General features: G+C 64.5%; 1 protein-coding gene across 9 annotated transcripts in view; it reads left to right on the forward strand.

Moving 5' to 3' along the window:
* The window catches only part of ASPSCR1 (ASPSCR1 tether for SLC2A4, UBX domain containing), a 27,320-nt gene continuing 10,231 nt past the window's right edge, over positions 1-17,089 (forward strand). For 2 of the 9 annotated variants that reach the window (XM_045489926.1, XM_045489927.1), the window contains exons 1-7: positions 585-911; positions 1,169-1,224; positions 3,051-3,165; positions 4,468-4,568; positions 11,808-11,865; positions 12,778-12,851; positions 13,198-13,597. In XM_045489926.1, the coding sequence (XP_045345882.1) occupies positions 3,124-3,165; positions 4,468-4,568; positions 11,808-11,865; positions 12,778-12,851; positions 13,198-13,597 (675 nt within the window). In that variant the 5' untranslated portion in view covers positions 585-911; positions 1,169-1,224; positions 3,051-3,123. Of the gene's footprint in view, positions 218-371; positions 1,015-1,168; positions 1,225-1,514; positions 1,610-3,050; positions 3,166-4,467; positions 4,569-11,807; positions 11,866-12,777; positions 12,852-13,197; positions 13,598-17,089 lie in introns of those variants that run through there. The other 7 variants (XM_045489922.1, XM_045489923.1, XM_045489925.1 and 4 more) reach the window with 7 other exon arrangements.

A 17,089-nucleotide genomic window follows, 5' to 3' on the forward strand; every position in this document is an offset into this window, starting at 1 on the left:
GTGCGCAGGCCCCGCCCCCAGGCCCCGCCCCGCGGCCGCGTGGCCCTGCGTCCGGGCTGTTGGCGATAAAGTGGTTTGACGCCGAGCCGGCGGCGGCGGATCACGTGAGCGGAAGATGGCGGCCCCAGCAGGCGGCGGGGGCTCCGCGGTGTCGGTACTGGCTCCGAACGGGCGGCGCCACACGGTGAAGGTGACGCCGAGCACCGTGCTGCTGCAGGTGCGGCGGCGGCGGCTGCGGCGGCGGCGGCGGCGGGCGGTGGCGGCGGGCGGCGGGTCCGCTCCTGCGGTTGGCTCTGGAGCGCTGCGGGGGCGGGGCCTTCGGGGGCGGGGCCTACGGGGGCCAATGAGCTTCCTTCTGGCGCGGCGGGCCCGTCCCCTTCAGCCCCGGGCTCCTGCCTCCGGGACCCCGCGGGTCCCAGCGGGGGCCGGGGTCTGGCTGGCTGGAGTCGGGGGGAGGCACGTCCTTCCACCCCTCCGAGTCCGCCGCAGAGCCTCGAGCCGTGTCCCCATCCTGGGGCGTCCTCCGGCCAGGTGTCCATTGGATGTGCGGCCGTGGCGTCTGGAAACTGATTTGCTGAGTCACTCGCTGCACTTCCCTCCGGGGCAGCTGTTGCATTAAAAAGGCTTATCGGGCCCCGCGGTTCAGGGGCCAGTGCTCGCCCAACGGTCTGCCGGGAGGAGCCCCCATTGTGGGGCGGTGGCGGTCTGAGCCGACCCGAATAACTCAGTGTGTCTGCCGGGCCCGGAAGCGGGGATCTCCCGGGCCAGACGGGCGCCCCAAGACCCACCGGCGCTGGCCGTGTGTGCGGGTGGCTCATGGAGAGGACGGTGAAGCACTGCAGGCAGTGGGGCCCAAATTTGAACTTTACTCTCTCTGCGTGGGGCGAGTGTCCCAAAGTGCGGAGGGAAAGGTCTGTGACGGTGGGCTGTTGGAGACCCAGGGTGGAGGCTGTCCCGGGAGCTGGGTGACAAGGCAGGCCCAGTGAGGAGAGGGAGAGTGAACACGGGTTGCAGGTGAGGCGTGTGGATCCGTTGAGTGGACAGTCCCTCATGTGGTTTGTACTAGGCTTGGCCTGGAAGCCAGTTAATCAAGAGTTGGACTCTGTGCCTGCCGACCAAGTCACCAGGCCAGACCCAGTGGCTCACAGTCCTGTCGTCTGACTCCTAGGTTCTGGAGGACACATGCCAGCGGCAGAACTTCAACCCCAGCGAGTACGATCTGAAGTGAGTGTGCTAGGGTCCGGTCCTGGTCTGTCGGGGCCATCCGCCCCTCCCAGGACCCTGCCTGGGGGCGTAAACCAGCAGAAACCTACTGTCTCACAGAAACCCCAAGTCCAGGTGTGGGGCAGGGCCACACTCCCTCTGAGGCTCAAAGAGAGCAGCTTCCTTCCCTGTCCCAGCTTCCGGGGCCTCCAGCTGCTCCCTGGTTTGTGGCTGCACTCGGCCTCTTCCTCCTCCTCACGTGGCCTTCTCCCTGTGTGTCGTGTGTCTTTTCCTCTTCTGTCTCTTACAAGGACACTTGTCATTGGATTTAGGGCCCACCCAAATCCAGGATGACCTCATCTCGAGATCCCTAACTCAGTTTTATCTGCAAAGTTCCTATTTCCAAGTAAGGTCCCGTTCATGGGTTTTGGGGGTTAGGATGTGGATGTGTCTTTTTAGGGGTCTCTGCGGAGGGTTTCCGTGTGTTTGTTTGTGTCTGTTCTTGGTGGGGCTCTGAGGGAAGAGGAAGTGGTCGTGCAGATGTGGGCAAACCTGCAAACTTTCCCCCGCAAACAACTGTGTGGATCCTGGCGGCCTCGCGGTGCCCTGGAGTTGCATGCCTGGGTCTTAGTGTGCGGGCGTGTTTCTTTTTTTTTTTTTTAAATTTTTTTTTCAACGTTTATTTATTTCTGGGACAGAGAGAGACAGAGCATGAACGGGGGAGGGGCAGAGAGAGAGGGAGACACAGAATCGGAAACAGGCTCCAGGCTCTGAGCCATCAACCCAGAGCCTGACGCGGGGCTCGAACTCACGGACCGTGAGATCGTGACCTGGCTGAAGTCGGACGCTTAACCGACTGCGCCACCCAGGCGCCCCGGGCGTGTTTCTAAGGAGAGGGCTCTTGGCACGTCCTCAAGTGGTCTATTTTTTTTTTTTTTTTATTTAAAAAAAAATTTTTTTTTTTAACGTTTATTTATTTTTGAGACAGAGAGACAGAGCATGAACGGGGGAGGGTCAGAGAGAGGGAGACACAGAATCGGAAACAGGCTCCAGGCTCCGAGCTGTCAGCCAGAGCCCGACGCGGGGCTTGAACTCACGGACCGCGAGATCATGACTTGAGCCGAAGTCGGACGCTTAACCGACCGAGCCACCCAGGCGCCCCTCAAGTGGTCTAAAACAACAAAGAAATCAGCACCCTTCCTCGGTGGCCTGTGGGTTTCTGTCCCACCTGAGGAACTTCTCCCCTTAGTGACTTGTCTTGGTGTGGCTGTCCTCACCTCGGACAGAGGAGAGCCTGTGCTGCCACTGAGAATCCCAGGGCCCCGCTCCAGGCTCCGGGCTGTGCCCTGGCATCCACTCACAGAGCTTCGAGCTCTTTCTGGTTTCCCCGACCTGCCCGAAGCAGGTTAGAACTTTCCCGAGCAGAGCTAGGCACGTACACCCCTCAGTAGCTCCGGGGTGCATTTTTATTTTCTGCATCTTCTGGGCCTGCTGCTGCTTCATGCCTGGGGAGGGGGCTGAGGCGCCCCCTGGTCTGTCCACGAGGGTGACCCATTTCTGGTTTCTCCCTCTTGCTCTGTCCTTGTTAGCTCAAAGCTGAGTCAGTGTCTACTTTTCCTTTCCTTTGAAAGATCCGCTGCAGACAGGCATCCACTCTGTCTCTGTAAGCTGGCAGGCTGTACCTGTGTTCCCGCAGCCTTGGGGGCACTGGCTGGGGAATCGCCACGTGGACGCGAACACCGCTCGGCTTAGTCCCTGCTCCCAGCAGGGCTGTGCTGGGCACTGTGTGCAAGCTGGGCTGTATTAGGATCTGCAGGGCAGCCCGTGAGCTGTGGCCTGTTTTGCAGGTTTCAGAGGAATGTTCTTGACCTCTCTCTCCAGTGGAGATTTGCCAACCTGCCCAATAACGCCAAGCTGGAGATGGTGCCTGTCTCCCGGAGCCGCGAGGGGCCCGAGAACATGGTAGGTGGCTCCCCTGGAGGGGCCCGGCAGCGCTGCCTGTGGCTCTCGAGTCCGGGCTGTTGGGACGACAGGATGCTGTAGCAGGCTGAACGGGTGGGACAAGCTGTTGCGGTGCTTGGAGGAGGAGGCGGTGAATGGAGGGATGTGCCGGGCGAGGCTCGTGTCCTCACACCCTCACCACTTTCTCAGGGTCGGTGGTTGATTGGAAACGAGTCTTTCGGTCTCTGCTCTGAATTGATCTTTGCGGGGGGCTACCTGTGCTGTCAGCCAAGCACCTCGGAGCCTGCGGTTTCCTGTGGACGTGGTGCAGCCTCGCTTCTGGCGGGAGCACATGTGGCCCAGGGGCTCAGGCTTCACCCTGGGCCTCCTCACCGGCCTTGCTGGGACCACAGCCCGAGTCTTTGACCGTGGCCTCCTGCTTCCTACCGGATCAATTACTTAGGACCTAGAGATTGAGCAGACGACAGCACAGTTACCGTGGGTGGAAACAATAACCCAGGGCTGGTGTCTCTCTGCAAGCCCCCCAGACACCGCAGGGGAGGTGGTTCATCCCTGTCGAGAGACAAGGCGGCTCGGGCCTGCGGACATCAGTTAGCACTCCGGAGCCCATCAGGAGTCGGGAGGCGGGGACCGGACCCAACACCCCTCTTTTCACATGGAAGGCACTTCCCTTGGGGATTCCTTGGGGATTCCTTGGGGCTGCCGGGGGTGGTAGGGAGCTTCTCTCATGCTTTCACACAGAGCGGCTCGTCCTCTGTTACCGGGACTCCATGTAAAGGCGCGCTTGAAGAAAAGAGTGTCTTGGCCAAAGTGGCAGGGAAGCGGGCCTGGGCACCCAGCACTCACCGTGACAGACGGGCCTCAGGGAGGTGCTCGTGGGCGTAGGGACACATGCTCGCCCCGGCTCTGCGCCCGCGTCCTCCGGTGTGTCTGTCACTCAGCGGAAGGACCCGAAAGGAGTGTCTTCTGGGGCTGTAGACTGACGTCCCCACTCGGCACAACAGTTGTTACACACGGAGCTTCAAGAACAGTGTGTTCGTTTGTGAAAAACGCCCAGAAGACGTAACACGCTTGTCGTTTGTCTCTGCGGAACAAGTTAACCCAAACTGTGACGACTGAAGACGCAGCGACGAACGTGTGTGGGGTGTGCGGGGGGGGGGACAGCGCTTCCTTACCCCCAAGAGTCCGCGTCCTGCCGCCCACGGGATCCCGGGGCCCCGAAGGAGAGGTGTGTGCTCTCTGACCTGTGCCCTGGGCGGCTGCTTCTCTCTCTGACTCGGTTTCCCAATCTGCACCCCTCAGGTTCGCATCGCTCTGCAGCTGGACGATGGCTCCAGGTTGCAAGACACTTTCTGTTCAGGCCAGACGCTCTGGGAGCTTCTCAACCATTTTGCACAGACCAGGTGAGCGTCAGCGAGCAGGTTCTGGGCTCTGCCCTCTATGGCGAGGCTGGTCTGGAGCCACAGCCCGAGGTTCGCCGCGGCCGGGGGGTGTGCCTTTAGGGCTCTCCGATCTTGCTGAGAGGACGGGTTTGAGATAAGGGGGCCGCCTTCATCAGCTGCCCCCAGCAGGTGCTGGCCACCACAGCTCATCCTTTTTCCTGGGCTTCCTGTCGTGACAGTGGCGCCTTGCCCTCCCGGAAGACAAAGCCATGCTTCTGTCCTTGTGGGGGGCTTGGTGAGCAGTGAGGGGAACAGGGAGCTTCTGGGCTCCTCGGTGGACAGAGGCTTTAGGTATAAAACTTCCTTAGGAAAATGGGTCACGTTTGAAAAGAAACCGTTAATGATATTTGACAGGTGTCAGTTTCCATCTGGTAATTAACGGTTTAAGTCTTAGTCCTGAATGCGTCAACGTGGTAGCGTTTTACTTTTCTGTCTTTCATTTTGGCACGGAAGTCTTTGTGCTCTTTCGAAGGTCTTGGCCCCGCGGCATAGAAGGGACCGTGGGAGGGCGCAGTGGTCACTGTGTGGCCCCGGACAGGTTGCTTGCCGTCAGGGGCGGTGTGAGGACGGGAGAGCAGGGCCTGGCCCCGAGGTTTGTCTGTGCGGCAGAGGGGACTCTGGGCCCGCACGGGGACGGGGTCGCCTAGGAAAGCCCATCTAGTCTGACTGCAGTGCCCGCCGCCCCTGCCGTCACCGCACCCGGACTCCTGCTCCCCGCCGACGTGGTCCTGTGCGGGCTTCCTCTTCCCGTGTCTCCTGTGTCGGACCTTCTTCCCACGGGGCCGTGGGGGCGGCTGTGCCGAGAGCAGGGGGCTCCCCTCCGCTCCTACGGGCCTGGGCCCCTGCGGCCGGGCCTGCCTCCCCTCCAGCCAGCCTCGACGTCCTCCGCGGGCGCTCCTGGGGAGCCCCTGCTCGGGGGTCTTTGGTAGTAGAGGCACGTGGCACGCCCGACGGCAGTCCGCGGGCCGCCTCACTGTGCCGCCCGTGGCGCCTGCTGTCTTGCTTTCCCAAGGGGGCGGGGGTGCTTCTGCAGCTCAGAGCCCTGTGCCGCCGGCACCTGCCCTCTCTGCTGCTGCTCCGTGCTGCTGGGAAGATGAGGCCTCCGCATCTGTCTCTCCTTTGTCCTTTCATTCGTCCGGCTCAGGCCGGGCGGGGCTGAAGCAGGGAGCCGGGGCCTGGCCTCGCAGAGCTGACCTCTGTGAGGAGCTAACAGGCAGTCCTGCAGAGCCACAGGAAGACTTCGCAAAGGAGAAGGCAGGGCACCTTGGGACGTGGTGGGGCAGCATTTTCTGGGTGGCAGGGGAGGTCTCAGGAGCAGCTGTACCAGGATCTCGGAGGGAGCCCTCTGAGTCTAGGGGACATAAGTGCAAAGGCCCTGTGGCAGGAACAAGGAACAGGAAGAATTCCTGGAATACAGGTGTCATTCTCCCTCCCAAAAGGCAGCTGAAACGATAGGAGAGGATTTTACAAAGGTATTACTCAGAGCCCGGGCGATGGCAGCACTAGGTCATGGGTGAGGCAGACCATGGCTGGGCAAGGAGGCTAGAGTGGGAAGGCAGGTGGTAGATGAGGTGTAAGGAGCCATGGGGCCTTAGCTGCCTCCCGCTTTATGCTGCTGGCCCTGGAGGTGGTCCTGGGTGTGGAGCCTCAGGGCTCTCTGGACGGGGGTGCCCTCACTGTTCAGGCTGTTGCAGGAGCATGACCCCCCCTGGGTAGCTCCCAGAACACTCGCAGCTCCCACTGTAGGGGGTGTGGGTGGCTCCCCGGATCACTGCCTGGGCACTGACAGCCGACTGCACTGCCCCTCGGAGCCCAGATGTCCGAGCAAGCCTCTGGCGTGTGAGGAGGAGACCGTGAACTGCAGGGACAGAGTGACAGCCTCTGTTCGCGTTCTCAGGACGGAGAGGCAGGTGGAACGAGAGCTGGGTGCGGTTGAACAGGCAAGTGCAGAGACCAGGAGGAGCCCTTGGAAGCAGGTAGGGAGGTGTATGGGTCAGCCGCAACCGTGGCTCAAGTGGCCACAATCCTTGTTGCGCGTGAGGAAGCTCGTGGGTCTGAGGACCCACCATCCTGCTCAGTTGCCTGAGGCTCGGCGGGGCGGGGCTGGTCGGCGGCCACCCCTGGAATTGAGGGTACAGGGTCCTGGCCGTTTTGGCCGAGGCTCGGGAGGGAGCTCACCTCCTCTGCGGGAGGAAGAGCCAGAGCCAGGCGGCTGAGCGTCAGGATGGGACAGGCAGAGGTAGATCTGGGGCCCAGGCAGCTGGCTCCGGGAAAGAGAAGAGGGAGGCGGGGGGCGGGATCGTGGCAGTGCCGTGGAAAACGGTGCCAGGACCGGACGCTGCATTTGCAGACTGCGGTGCACCGCTGTGAGCACTGGAGCCGGACGAAGGGACCCCGCAGGCCCGCGGAAAGGCCCCAGGCTCCCGGCAGCACCACCAGGAGGGCGGCTGACCGGTGCCTTCACCTGCCGCAGGAAAAGTGTTTATCCTAGGATTATCTGTCAGAATATCAGAGGCGTGGATGGAACCAAGCGGTGTCTAGGCCTGAAAGGTCGCACGGTCTCCCCTTGCACGTGCTCTGAGGACGCTGCCGAGGCCACCGCCCCGAAGGGCAGGCACGGTCCACCCGGGAGGAGCTGGACACGTGCGCCAAGAGTCCCGCCTGACGGAGGGACGCACCGGCTCCCTGCTCTCGAGGCTGGGGCTGGCGGCGAGGAGTAGCTCAGAGTTGGGCGGCCGGGTCGCCCCGCCGTGAGGACCTGCCTCCAGAGGAGACTGCAGTACTTACGTGCAAATAAAACCGAACAGCGTCGGAAAGCTGGAAACCGGTGTTTCCAAAAGACCCCAGTCCCCTGCGACGGATTCTGTCCCCTGCGGCAATGCGTAGGATCTGGTCCCCCGGCCGGTGGTGGCTGGAACTAGACAGGGTACCGGTGGAGGGTGCCGAGGGCTCTGGGACTGGCCTTTCAGCACCGGCCGGTGGGGTCAGCTGTTGATGGAGTGTGAGGAGCGGAACAGGGGAGCGGAGACCGCTCTCGGGGGAAGCTGGGTGGCGTCAGGAGGAGCTGGGCCCCTCAGGTCGCTTCAGTTGGCCGCGGGGTGTCCGTGAAAGTGTGTGAGTGGGAGCAGAGCAATTTGCCTCCTCTACGTGCTGCTTACGAAGGTACCGTAACGTCTCTAGAAGTTTCCTCCCGGCACCCTTGCCCCAGCCGTGCGGCTGCTGCCCCATCTGTGTCCCACCGGCTCCAGGCAGGGCGGGCGCTTCTCCGCTCGCGCTTTCCTGGGAAGCTGGCGCCCACTAACCACGGAGCAGGGTCCACAGAAGGGAGGGCAGGTGGCATCTGTGGCCACAGTCACGGCCCCATGCCTGATTCGCGGGGCTTGGTGGGGCCGAGCTAGGGCCTTGCAGGGGCTGCGCCTGCCGCTGTGGGACACCGCTGGTGCGGACGTGCGCGTGGTCCCGGGATGGATCCTCGCGCAGCAGGGACGACGCGCCAGGACTCACGGCAGCTCCCGTGCTGGCGGGGGCGGGGGGCGGGGGGGACAGGCAGCTCTGGGAATTCCAAGTCTTCACAGGACAGGATGAGCGGGAAGCAGGTTTTTCAGGAGGAGGTAAGCCTCTGAGCGACAGGCTCGGCAGGGAGCCGTCAGGTGAGTGCACGTCCTGGGTCCACTGTGGGTCAGGTCGTGGCTCCTGTGCACGGTGGCTCTGCCCTGACCGCCAGCATCTGGATCACCTAACCGGCCACGGGACGTGCCACATGTGCCACACGTGTGGGCTGCAGAGGTAATTCAGACTTTTCTGGTAGCCACATCAAAAGAACAGGTGAAATTAATTTCAGGGTTATGGCGGACTTGACTCAGTGTGCCCAAAGTACTGTTCTTTGAACATGTGATTAACGGGAAAATGAGACATTTTTACATTCTTTGTTGGATGGAGAACTTTGACATCTGGCGCGTCTCACACTTGGACCGGCCTTCCTACGGCTGCGGCCATGTCCGTGCTCAGTGCCCACGTGGGCCTGGTCGCCGCCGCCGCCTCTGCTCGGCCTGACCGGCCCTCCCCCCACCTCCTCCTTGGGCACGTGCTGCAGGGAGGGCCACCAGGAGAGGGGCTCTGTCCCGGTGCCCTGTGTCCCCTGCTCCAGCCCGTGGCTCTGTCTCTGTGCTGCGTCTGACTGGTCAAAGCAGCAGGGCCTCGAACATCCTCGAGAGGGGCTGCCCACGAGTTTGGGGACCAGCCTGCGGTCACACTGAGGGGGTGCATGAGCCACGCCCCTGAGCTTGCGGGCGGCCAGAGGTGTGGATGCCGGGGTGTTCGTTCAGAGCTCTGGGGCACCGTCCCCCATCTTTCCTTGGGAAGAAAAGGAAACTTCCCTCTTGAAACTGACCCTGCTCCGTCTGCCCTGGAGGAGGGGGCCCCGCGGCTCCCTGCGGCCCTGACCTCATCTCTGTGTTGGGATACGAGTGGCCCGGCCCCTCGGGATGTGGCCTTGCCTCCTCGTGGCAGCCGAGTCTGAAGTCACAGCTCTGTCAGTCCCAAATAGGTGATGTAAATAGAAGGGTCCGGATGTCTCGCTTGCCTCCCGCACGGCGTCCTGCCAGGAGCTGGCCCTGGGTGGACAGACATCCCGTGTCCGTGGGGACAGCGTGTGTGTGGCGAGTGAAGCCAGTAGCCACGGTGTCTCTGCCCCGCCCGGCCCTCCCCGCCGGCCCGTGGCCCAAGCGGGAGTGGCTTTGCAGATCTTCCGCGGGGCTAGAGCCGTCCTGCCGACTGAGGCGATGTGCGAGGAGGGGCGGGTGGGCATCGGCGGAAGGTCTGCGTGACGCCCGGCCTTGAATGACAGTGCTGCCTGGGTCGGGGGCCCAGCTCCCTCCAAGAGAGTCCTGGGGCTGCCGAGGTCTGCTGCTCTGGAACAACCCCCCCCCCCCCACACACACACCTGCTGTTCTGGAGGGAGAGCACCGCTCGTTGGCCCGGGGGGTCTGGAAGCCGTCGCGGCGCCCCTCCCCTGGCACGTCTACTGGCCTCTCCGTCAGATCCCCACACGGGAATGGGAATCCGATCCCTCTGGAGGAGCTGCACATCAAAGCCGGGCTGGCGTTTGATGTCCAGGGGCCTTGAGGGCACAGAGATGAGCAGGCCTTCCCCGGGCACCGTTCCTGTTCTGCTCCGCTCATCCGTCCCCCCCACGAAGTCAGGTGCCAGAGGAAGGTCCTGGAGACGGCATGCCTGGCCAGGGCTCCTGAAGGACCTGGTGGGCGTCGGCCCAGCCAGCGTGTGGCCAGTTTTCTGAGTCCAGGTGGTCCGGGACCCCATGTCCCCACTCGCCCTTGCTGGCCCTGGGATCTGGTTTGCTGGAACGCACCGTCCTTGGCTGAGGTCCCTTCACTTTCCCTGTCTTGTCTTCAGTAAGAAAAGTGCGTGAGCTGGCCGGGGGACGTCACCGACACTTTTGGGGTCCTGTATTTTTCTGAGGCCTGGGCTCACTGAGTCTTGGGCCAGTCCCAGGTCTGTCGGGGTGCTCCCTGGCCCTGCTGTGCACGTGAGATTACACCTTTTGTGGCCAGCCCCCTGTGTGACTCTGGTCGAGGCTGGCAGCCTCCTCTGGGGACCAGCTTCTTCACAGCTGTGGGTGTGGGGAGAGCACGGGTGAGCTCCGTGGGGGCTAATGGGCCTCCCACCTTCCTTTGGGGACGTTGGGAGGGCCGGTCAGGCTTGGGCAGGGACTCCTCCAGGGGTCCCAACATCTAGCTCTGGACTGTGGGTCCCAGCTCGGGGCAACAGGCAGAGGAAAGCAAACAGGAGGAACAGAGAGAAAAAACCCACCCAGAGGATGGGATCCTGGGTCTTGGGGACGGTCCTAGGCAGCCGTGCCATGCGCTCAGAGTGTCCGTGTGTGGCTGGAGGCCCCGCTGCTTGTGGTCACCAGCTCAGCTGCCGAGTCGTCTCGGCCGAGCCCGCATGTGAAGCCCTGAGCCCTGGTAGGGCCGTGCAGCCTGGCCTGACATCACCCCAGGCCTCCCGCTCTGGCGGGCCCTGCCCCTCCGACTCGCCCTTCTCATGGGAGAGGGCCTGGACAGGACACCGCAGGCGTGGTCTCCAGTGGGTGTCTGTGAGGGCTTATTTCAGTGACGTGTAGGAGACACGCTTTGCCACCTGCAGTGGGAGGGCTCCAAAGCCAGGCCTCAGCCTGCCCGCTTGCCCCCTGACCTCCACGGTCAGCACAGGGCCCCTAACACAGGTGGTGGCGCACAGGTGCGTGGGGGGGGGGGGGCAGCATGTGTGCGTCCTGCTGTCCTGTGAGCGCGTGCAGCTGTGCTTCCTGGGGCCTGTTCCCTCCCGTGTGCGGGTCCCGTTTACGTCAGTGGCTCCGTCTGGCGAGGTGGGTGCCCGCTGCCATCTTACCGGTGAGCACGGCCTCGAGGAGAGGAGGGAGGACGGAGGGGAGGGTGGCACGGCGACCTGGAGGACGGCGGTGGGGGGTGGGGACACCTGGTGCCTTTGCCCCTGCGTTGCCCTGGCCCAGCCTGTGCGTGTGACAGCGGCTGGGGCGCCTGTATTGCCCTGTGCGCCAGCACCCGTGCCCTGCCCTGGTCTTCACCTTCCCAGCTTTTTGGTGACTGTGGTTTCGGTGGCTGTTGTGAGCCCAGCCCTGTGCGGTGTGACCGCTGGGCTGCGGCCAGTGGGTGTGCTCCACAGGGAGGCCCCTCCCTGTCCTCCCGCCTCACGGCCCGAGGTCACGCTTGCCCCGGGGGTCTGGGCAGAGGGGGCAGCGTGCCTTTGCTCATGGCCTCGGGGGCCTGGCCTCTCTCCTTGGAGTCCACTTAGTGGGTGCAGGCCCTGAGCTGCTCCTGGGGCTCTGGGGTCAGCAGTCCTCTTAGAGGATGGCTTCCCAGGGCTCCGGGATCCTTTCTCGTCGTTGACCTGCTCAGTTGACCGTGATCTGACGCTCGTCTGGGAGGTGGCTGGTGCTGCTCTGGGCTGCGAGGCTGGGAAACACCCCCACGCCCTTTGGGCCGGTGGCTCCCCGCCAGGCGTTGGCCACCGCCTCCTGGTGGCCCCGAGGCGGCCAGGGTGGGCCCGGCCCCGGGGTCCTGCCCGGGTGCCCAGGGGGCGCGCCGTCTGAGGGCACCGGGTGTGCCTGCGGCTGGCCTGTGACGTCTCCGTTGCCCCCCCCCCCCCCCCCCCCCCCTGCAGGGAGTGCCTGGAGCAGCCGAGCGAGGCGAGCCCGGTCTGTGTGTACATGCGGGACGAGGTAGGTGAGCGGCCCGGCCCCACCCGCCTGGCCCCGAGTCACCACACGGGCCCGGCCCCACTTTCCAATCTGGAAAATTCACTCTCTCAGACCCGCCTTCAAAGCAGCGAGCGGGGAGACGGCCTCTGAAAGCGTGATGTGTTCCATGGAAAAAAGCGGAGTGCCGGCTCTGCTGGCACTAACCACGGGCCGCCCGGGCTGCTCCCCAAGCCTCCTCAACGCCCTGTTTGTTTTCTCAGCGTTTCTCAAAGCCCGAGAGTCACAAAAGTGGTTTCATTTTAATAAATATTTGCTTTGCTCCGGGTTTTGATCTTTTTCAAAACCGAGGGCAGCAGAGTGCGGGCGTAGCCCGGCTCCGGGGCCCTGCCCGTCCCCACCCGCCCGTCCGTGACGGGGGCACCCTCCTGCCGCTTAGTCCCCTGCCTCACAGGGGCTTTTTGTTTTGAGCCTGGCCAAGTGCCGTTTTCTGGCCCGGGGTGGCCACTGTCCCCAAGGGGCCCCGGGAGGATGCTGGGGTTTATTTATCCCAGTTCGAGGTCCCCTGACGCAGGGCCGTGAAGGGCGGGGGTCCCAGGGCTGTTAGTGGGAGGGACCTGGTGGGACCCATCCTCCCCTAGAGGAGACAGACCACGGGGCCCCGGGCACCTGGGCCTGGGTTGAGGCCGTCGTGGTCGGGGCAGCCCACGGAGGGGGTCGGCGGGCCGGATGTGGCTGACTCCGGCCTGAGCCTGCCCACCCAGGCCGCGGACCAGTGAGCATGTGCTCAGGTGTCCGGCTGGGGGCCCCCGTGGTGCCTGTGCTCAGGCCGAGGGAGCTGGCGTGAGGAGGGCTTGGCGGGTGGGGCTCACGGTGCCCGTGTCTGGGCGGCCAGGTGGGTGAGCACTGTCAGCGAGTCCTGCTTCCTCCTCACAGGTGACCGGCAGAGCCTCCTTGCAGAGCACGACGCTCAAGTCTCTAGGTCTCACCGGGGGCAGCGCCATCATCAGGTGGGGGAGCCCTCCCGTCTTGTTCACTGAAGAGAGTGGGGTCTGAAAGAAAAGGTGGAAAAGCGAAAGAGAAGATGTGCGCCACCTTGGTCCTCTCCCCTTGGTCTGAGGCCACTGCCTGCTGGCTCGTCCTGCCCGGGGACCTGGGGGGCTTGGTGCCACGGGGAGTGGCTTGTCGCTGTGTATGGCCAGCGTGGTGGCCCCTGGACGGCGAGCCGGGTGGGAGCTGCGGAAGGCGCCGAAACCGGTTTGGTCCTTGCCCGAGGACCTCCCTCGGGGCCGTGAGCCCCAGGAAAGAGAGGGCTCCGTGTGGCGTTTCACTTGCTTTCCGGGTCTGCGCCCCCAGGTTCGCCATGAAGCGACGCAGTCAGGAGCCTGGGGTCTCCCGGACCAAGACCCCAGGGAGCCCGGCCCCCTCCCTGTCGGCCGACCAGGCCACCGGCGGCCCTCTACTCCCGCTGAATTCGGTGGGGCTCAGCCAGGGTGACGTGAGCCATCAGGATGAAGTGGGCACCTCGGGGGTCAGCCGCGTGGACGCTCCAGCGAAGCAGGTCTCGAAGGAGCCTGCCCCCGCCCCCTTTGTTCCTTTCTCAGGTGGGGGACAGCGACTGGGGGGCTCGTCCGGGTCTGCCAGGTCTCTGACGTCACCTTCAGCCAAACCGCCGAAGTCCTTCTCCAGCCCGGGAGGCCCCTCCAAGCCGAAGAAGTCGAGGCCTGGCCAGGAGCCCGGGTCAGAGCCGGAGCCGGTAAGGAGCCCCAGGCCACGGCCGGCGGGCAGGAGGGCGCGTGGTCGGCTCTCCTGGGAAGCCGTGGTTCGGGTTCTGTTTGGCCTCAAATCAGTTGCGCCGAGGGCCCGTTTTTAGATGTTCGGCCTGGTGGGTTTGGACCAACTCGTGCCCCTGGGACCGCGTCACAGCTGGGAGAGCCCACCTGCCTGGTGGCCTCTCTGTCCGTGTGCGGGCTTCCGACGCTCCCGCCCTGCGTGCCTCGGAGCCGTCGTCCCGCACCCTCTGCCTGGGCCCCGGGCCCTGGCTGGTACCGCCTCGCAGGCGGCTGTGGCGCTGGTAGTCCCCTCGGTCTGCTGCTGCTAGCCGGTGTGTGGGGCGGGCCTCCTCCTCCGGCGCGTTCATCTGGCGAGGTTTGGGGTTGATTCCCCGCCAAGCCATCCTTGCGTGGCAGGGACCCGTCTAGTTGTGATGCTCTGCGTCCCTGCTAGCTTCTCTGTTGGTGGGAGTTAGCGTTTCAGTGGAGGGTTAGCGTTTGTAGTGTCTGTCGTTCGTAAGCAGAGCATCCCGTGGGCATCGTGGGGCCCTGGCACCCCTACCTGCGTTCCTGTCTCCTCTGGGGCCCTTGTCGTTCTTCCAGGCCGCACAGCTGGGGAGGGCGGAGGGGCAGAGGCACCTGTGCTTGTGGGGGTCGTGGGCAGGGGCCGGCTCGGCCACAGGATCGAGCCTGCGTCCTTTCAGAGGGCCGGGAGGCTGGGGCTTGCTCACCTGAGTGGATGGGGGCCGAGCCAGTCCCGAGGCTCATGGACGTCCACCCTGGAGAGGTGGTGGTGCTGCCGCCCCGGCCCTTGTGCTGATATTTGGGCCGTGTTAGAAACCCACCCGCAGTCCCCGCTCTCCTGGCCTTTGTGACTTGGGCCCAGAATCAGTGGCCAAAAGCAGACCCGTGTGGTTGGGGTGAGCGCATCCTGGGGTTCTGACTCCCTGTGTGGGCCTGCTCTTCCTGGGGATCTCTGGGTTTGGGAGCTGGACGCTGGGGCCAGGGCGGGCTGTCCCTTTCTCCCATCCTGAAGTCACAGAGGACTGGTGAGTGGGGCTTGTGGACGGCTGGCTCGGCCCAGGCACGCCCTGGCTCTCTGGGTCCCTTACGAAGCCGCTCACGGCCCTGTGGGCACCTGGGGGGCAGGGGGCGGGTGCTCGCTTATGCTGTCCTGTAGCGGGTGACTGTCTGGGCACAGGATCCCAGTGTACCCCCCAGCACTGAACCTGGGGCCCCCAGGCAGGAGAGGTCCCAGGCAGGGTGCGCCTGGCCGCCAGCAGCGTGTGCCTTTGATCTGGGGGCCCCAGCAGCTGGTTGATTGTGGAGCGTCCCCCACGGCTTGCCCGCCCGCCTCGTGCCTCCTGTCACTAACAGCCCCACACCCGGAGGGCTGGCCGGCCACGTCAGCCCTGGGGGGGAGGGCAGAAGGGAACAAAACAGAACTTTTGGGGGAACTTCAAAGGTACACTTTGGTAATCAAAACGAGTTTCCAAGTTTTCCATTAATGTTTTGCCTGTGTGTGGTTTTGGATTTAAATAAAGAGTCAGAAGAGACAGGATAAAATATAGGCAGGTCCTCGGCTGAGAACTGGGATGGTTTACAGACCCGGGCGGCTCTTGCCTTTGATGTCAGAACATTAATTATTAGAAGGTAGTTTTACTGGCCATCAGAGCCGGGCTCGGGGAGAGGCTGGGGCTGCCCGGCGGCCCCTGGCCTGTCCTTTGAAGTCCTTCCGCCGGCCCAGGAGGCCGCCCCACAGCCCTGTGCGCGGCTGGGCCACAATCCCAGCAGGCGCCCCCCACCCCCAGCCGGTCCAGGGGTCTCTGATCAAAGGCCCCGATGCCCCGGGCAGGGCAGGCGGCTGGCAGCAGTCTTCCCTTGCCTGACTCTCCGCCCTCAGAGGCGGACCTGGGGCTTCCTTGGTGCCTCCTTGGTGCCTCCTTGGGGCTTCCTACCTGCGTCTCCAGGCAGCCGTCCCTGGCCCTGGCTGGCCCTGCCCCCTGCTTTATGGGCAGGTTGAGCGAGAGAGCACGTGGGGCTGGGAGGAGCCCAGCCAGGGCCTGGGGGTCCGAGCAGGCCCCCCTCCTCTCGTGCTGGGGCGCCTCTCCTAGCATCCTCCCCTGAGCACACCCCACTGTCCCCCGCGTGTGGGTCCAGGGCACGGCTCGAGCCTGCGTCCGGCGTGTGCGTTCGGTGCTGTGGCCGCCCCGGGCTCCGGCAGCAGCCCAGGGGCCCAGCTGTCCCCAGAGGCACAGCGGCGGCCTTAACGGGAACGCCGCTGAGGTTGGTCGGCAGATGGGGCGGCGGCCCGGAAGGTGCTGGCCCAGTCTTGCAGCGGTTTCGAGGGCTGCCAAGGGCCCTCCAGCCGTCTCTGCCACAGCTGAATGTGGGGGGGAGATGCCGGCCTTCGAACCGTAGTGGGGAATGGGTACGCGGGGTGCCCTGGTCCCCAGAGCTCCGGCAGGGCCAGGCGGCCTTCTGTGCATGGGCCGGGGGGCTTCGTTGGCAGGCCCCCATCCTGAATGGACCCGAGGGGCGCTCTCTGTGGGACCGTTCCCGGTCCTCTGGCGTGGCACGTGTGTCCCCACCGCGTGGGCGTCCGCCCCCCGGACCTGCTGACCTCGGGCCGCGTGTCCTCCCAGGGGCAGCTGGGAGGCGGAGGGGACCCCGCACCACACCTTACATTTGTGTGTCTCCGTACCGTGGGGCGTTCGTGCGCCTCCTTCGCGGTGGCGAGCGTCTGGTCACGCCACGGGCATGTGGGAGCCTCGGCCCGTCCCCCCATTTCTTGTGCTCAGGGTGGGCGGCCCGGGGAAGGCACCGCCTGCCCGCGGCCTCGGGTGTCCTCGGCGGTTCCCTCGAGCAGCCCCGCCGGGACCAGGCCTGGCCTTGCGCTGGCTCGGCCCTGCGGAGGGCGGAGGGCGCCGGCTCTGTGAGTAACTCGGGAGGTTTGGCCCGCGGCCCTGTGTACGGATTCATTTAAGCTCCAAGCCTCAAGGGGAGACGCTTCACATTCCCTCTGACCAAAGACCATTGTCAGAGGACAGTCTGGGCCGGGAGCGGGGAGCAAACCAAGAGCCCTCGCGGGAAAGCTGGAAAATCTGGGGTTGAGGTCACCCCCAAATAGTTTTTACATTTTTTCTCTGTGTGTCATCGCGTCCCGGAAAATTACTGTCAAGAAAATGAACCCTCAGCCGCGGCAAGGCCACTTCCGACAGGAGGGGACCCGTGTGCGTGGTGGCCGCTCTGCCACCGGGGAGGCAGCTGCTGGAGGCTGGCGCCCGGCCCGCCTGGCCCTCCATGCCTGTTGCCGGGCTGGGCCTTCAGCCGCGCTGAGCCTGGCGTGGGGCTGGGGGTGGGCCCCCTCGGCCCCCTCTGCAGTCTCCCTCACTCGACCCGTCCTGGCGAAGCAGGGCGCTTTCCGTGTGGCCGGGGAGCTGGGCGGTCACCCACCGCAGGGGCGCCTGGCCAGC

This window comes from Leopardus geoffroyi, chromosome E1 (assembly GCF_018350155.1).
Source record: "Leopardus geoffroyi isolate Oge1 chromosome E1, O.geoffroyi_Oge1_pat1.0, whole genome shotgun sequence".
Lineage (NCBI taxonomy): Eukaryota > Metazoa > Chordata > Mammalia > Carnivora > Felidae > Leopardus > Leopardus geoffroyi.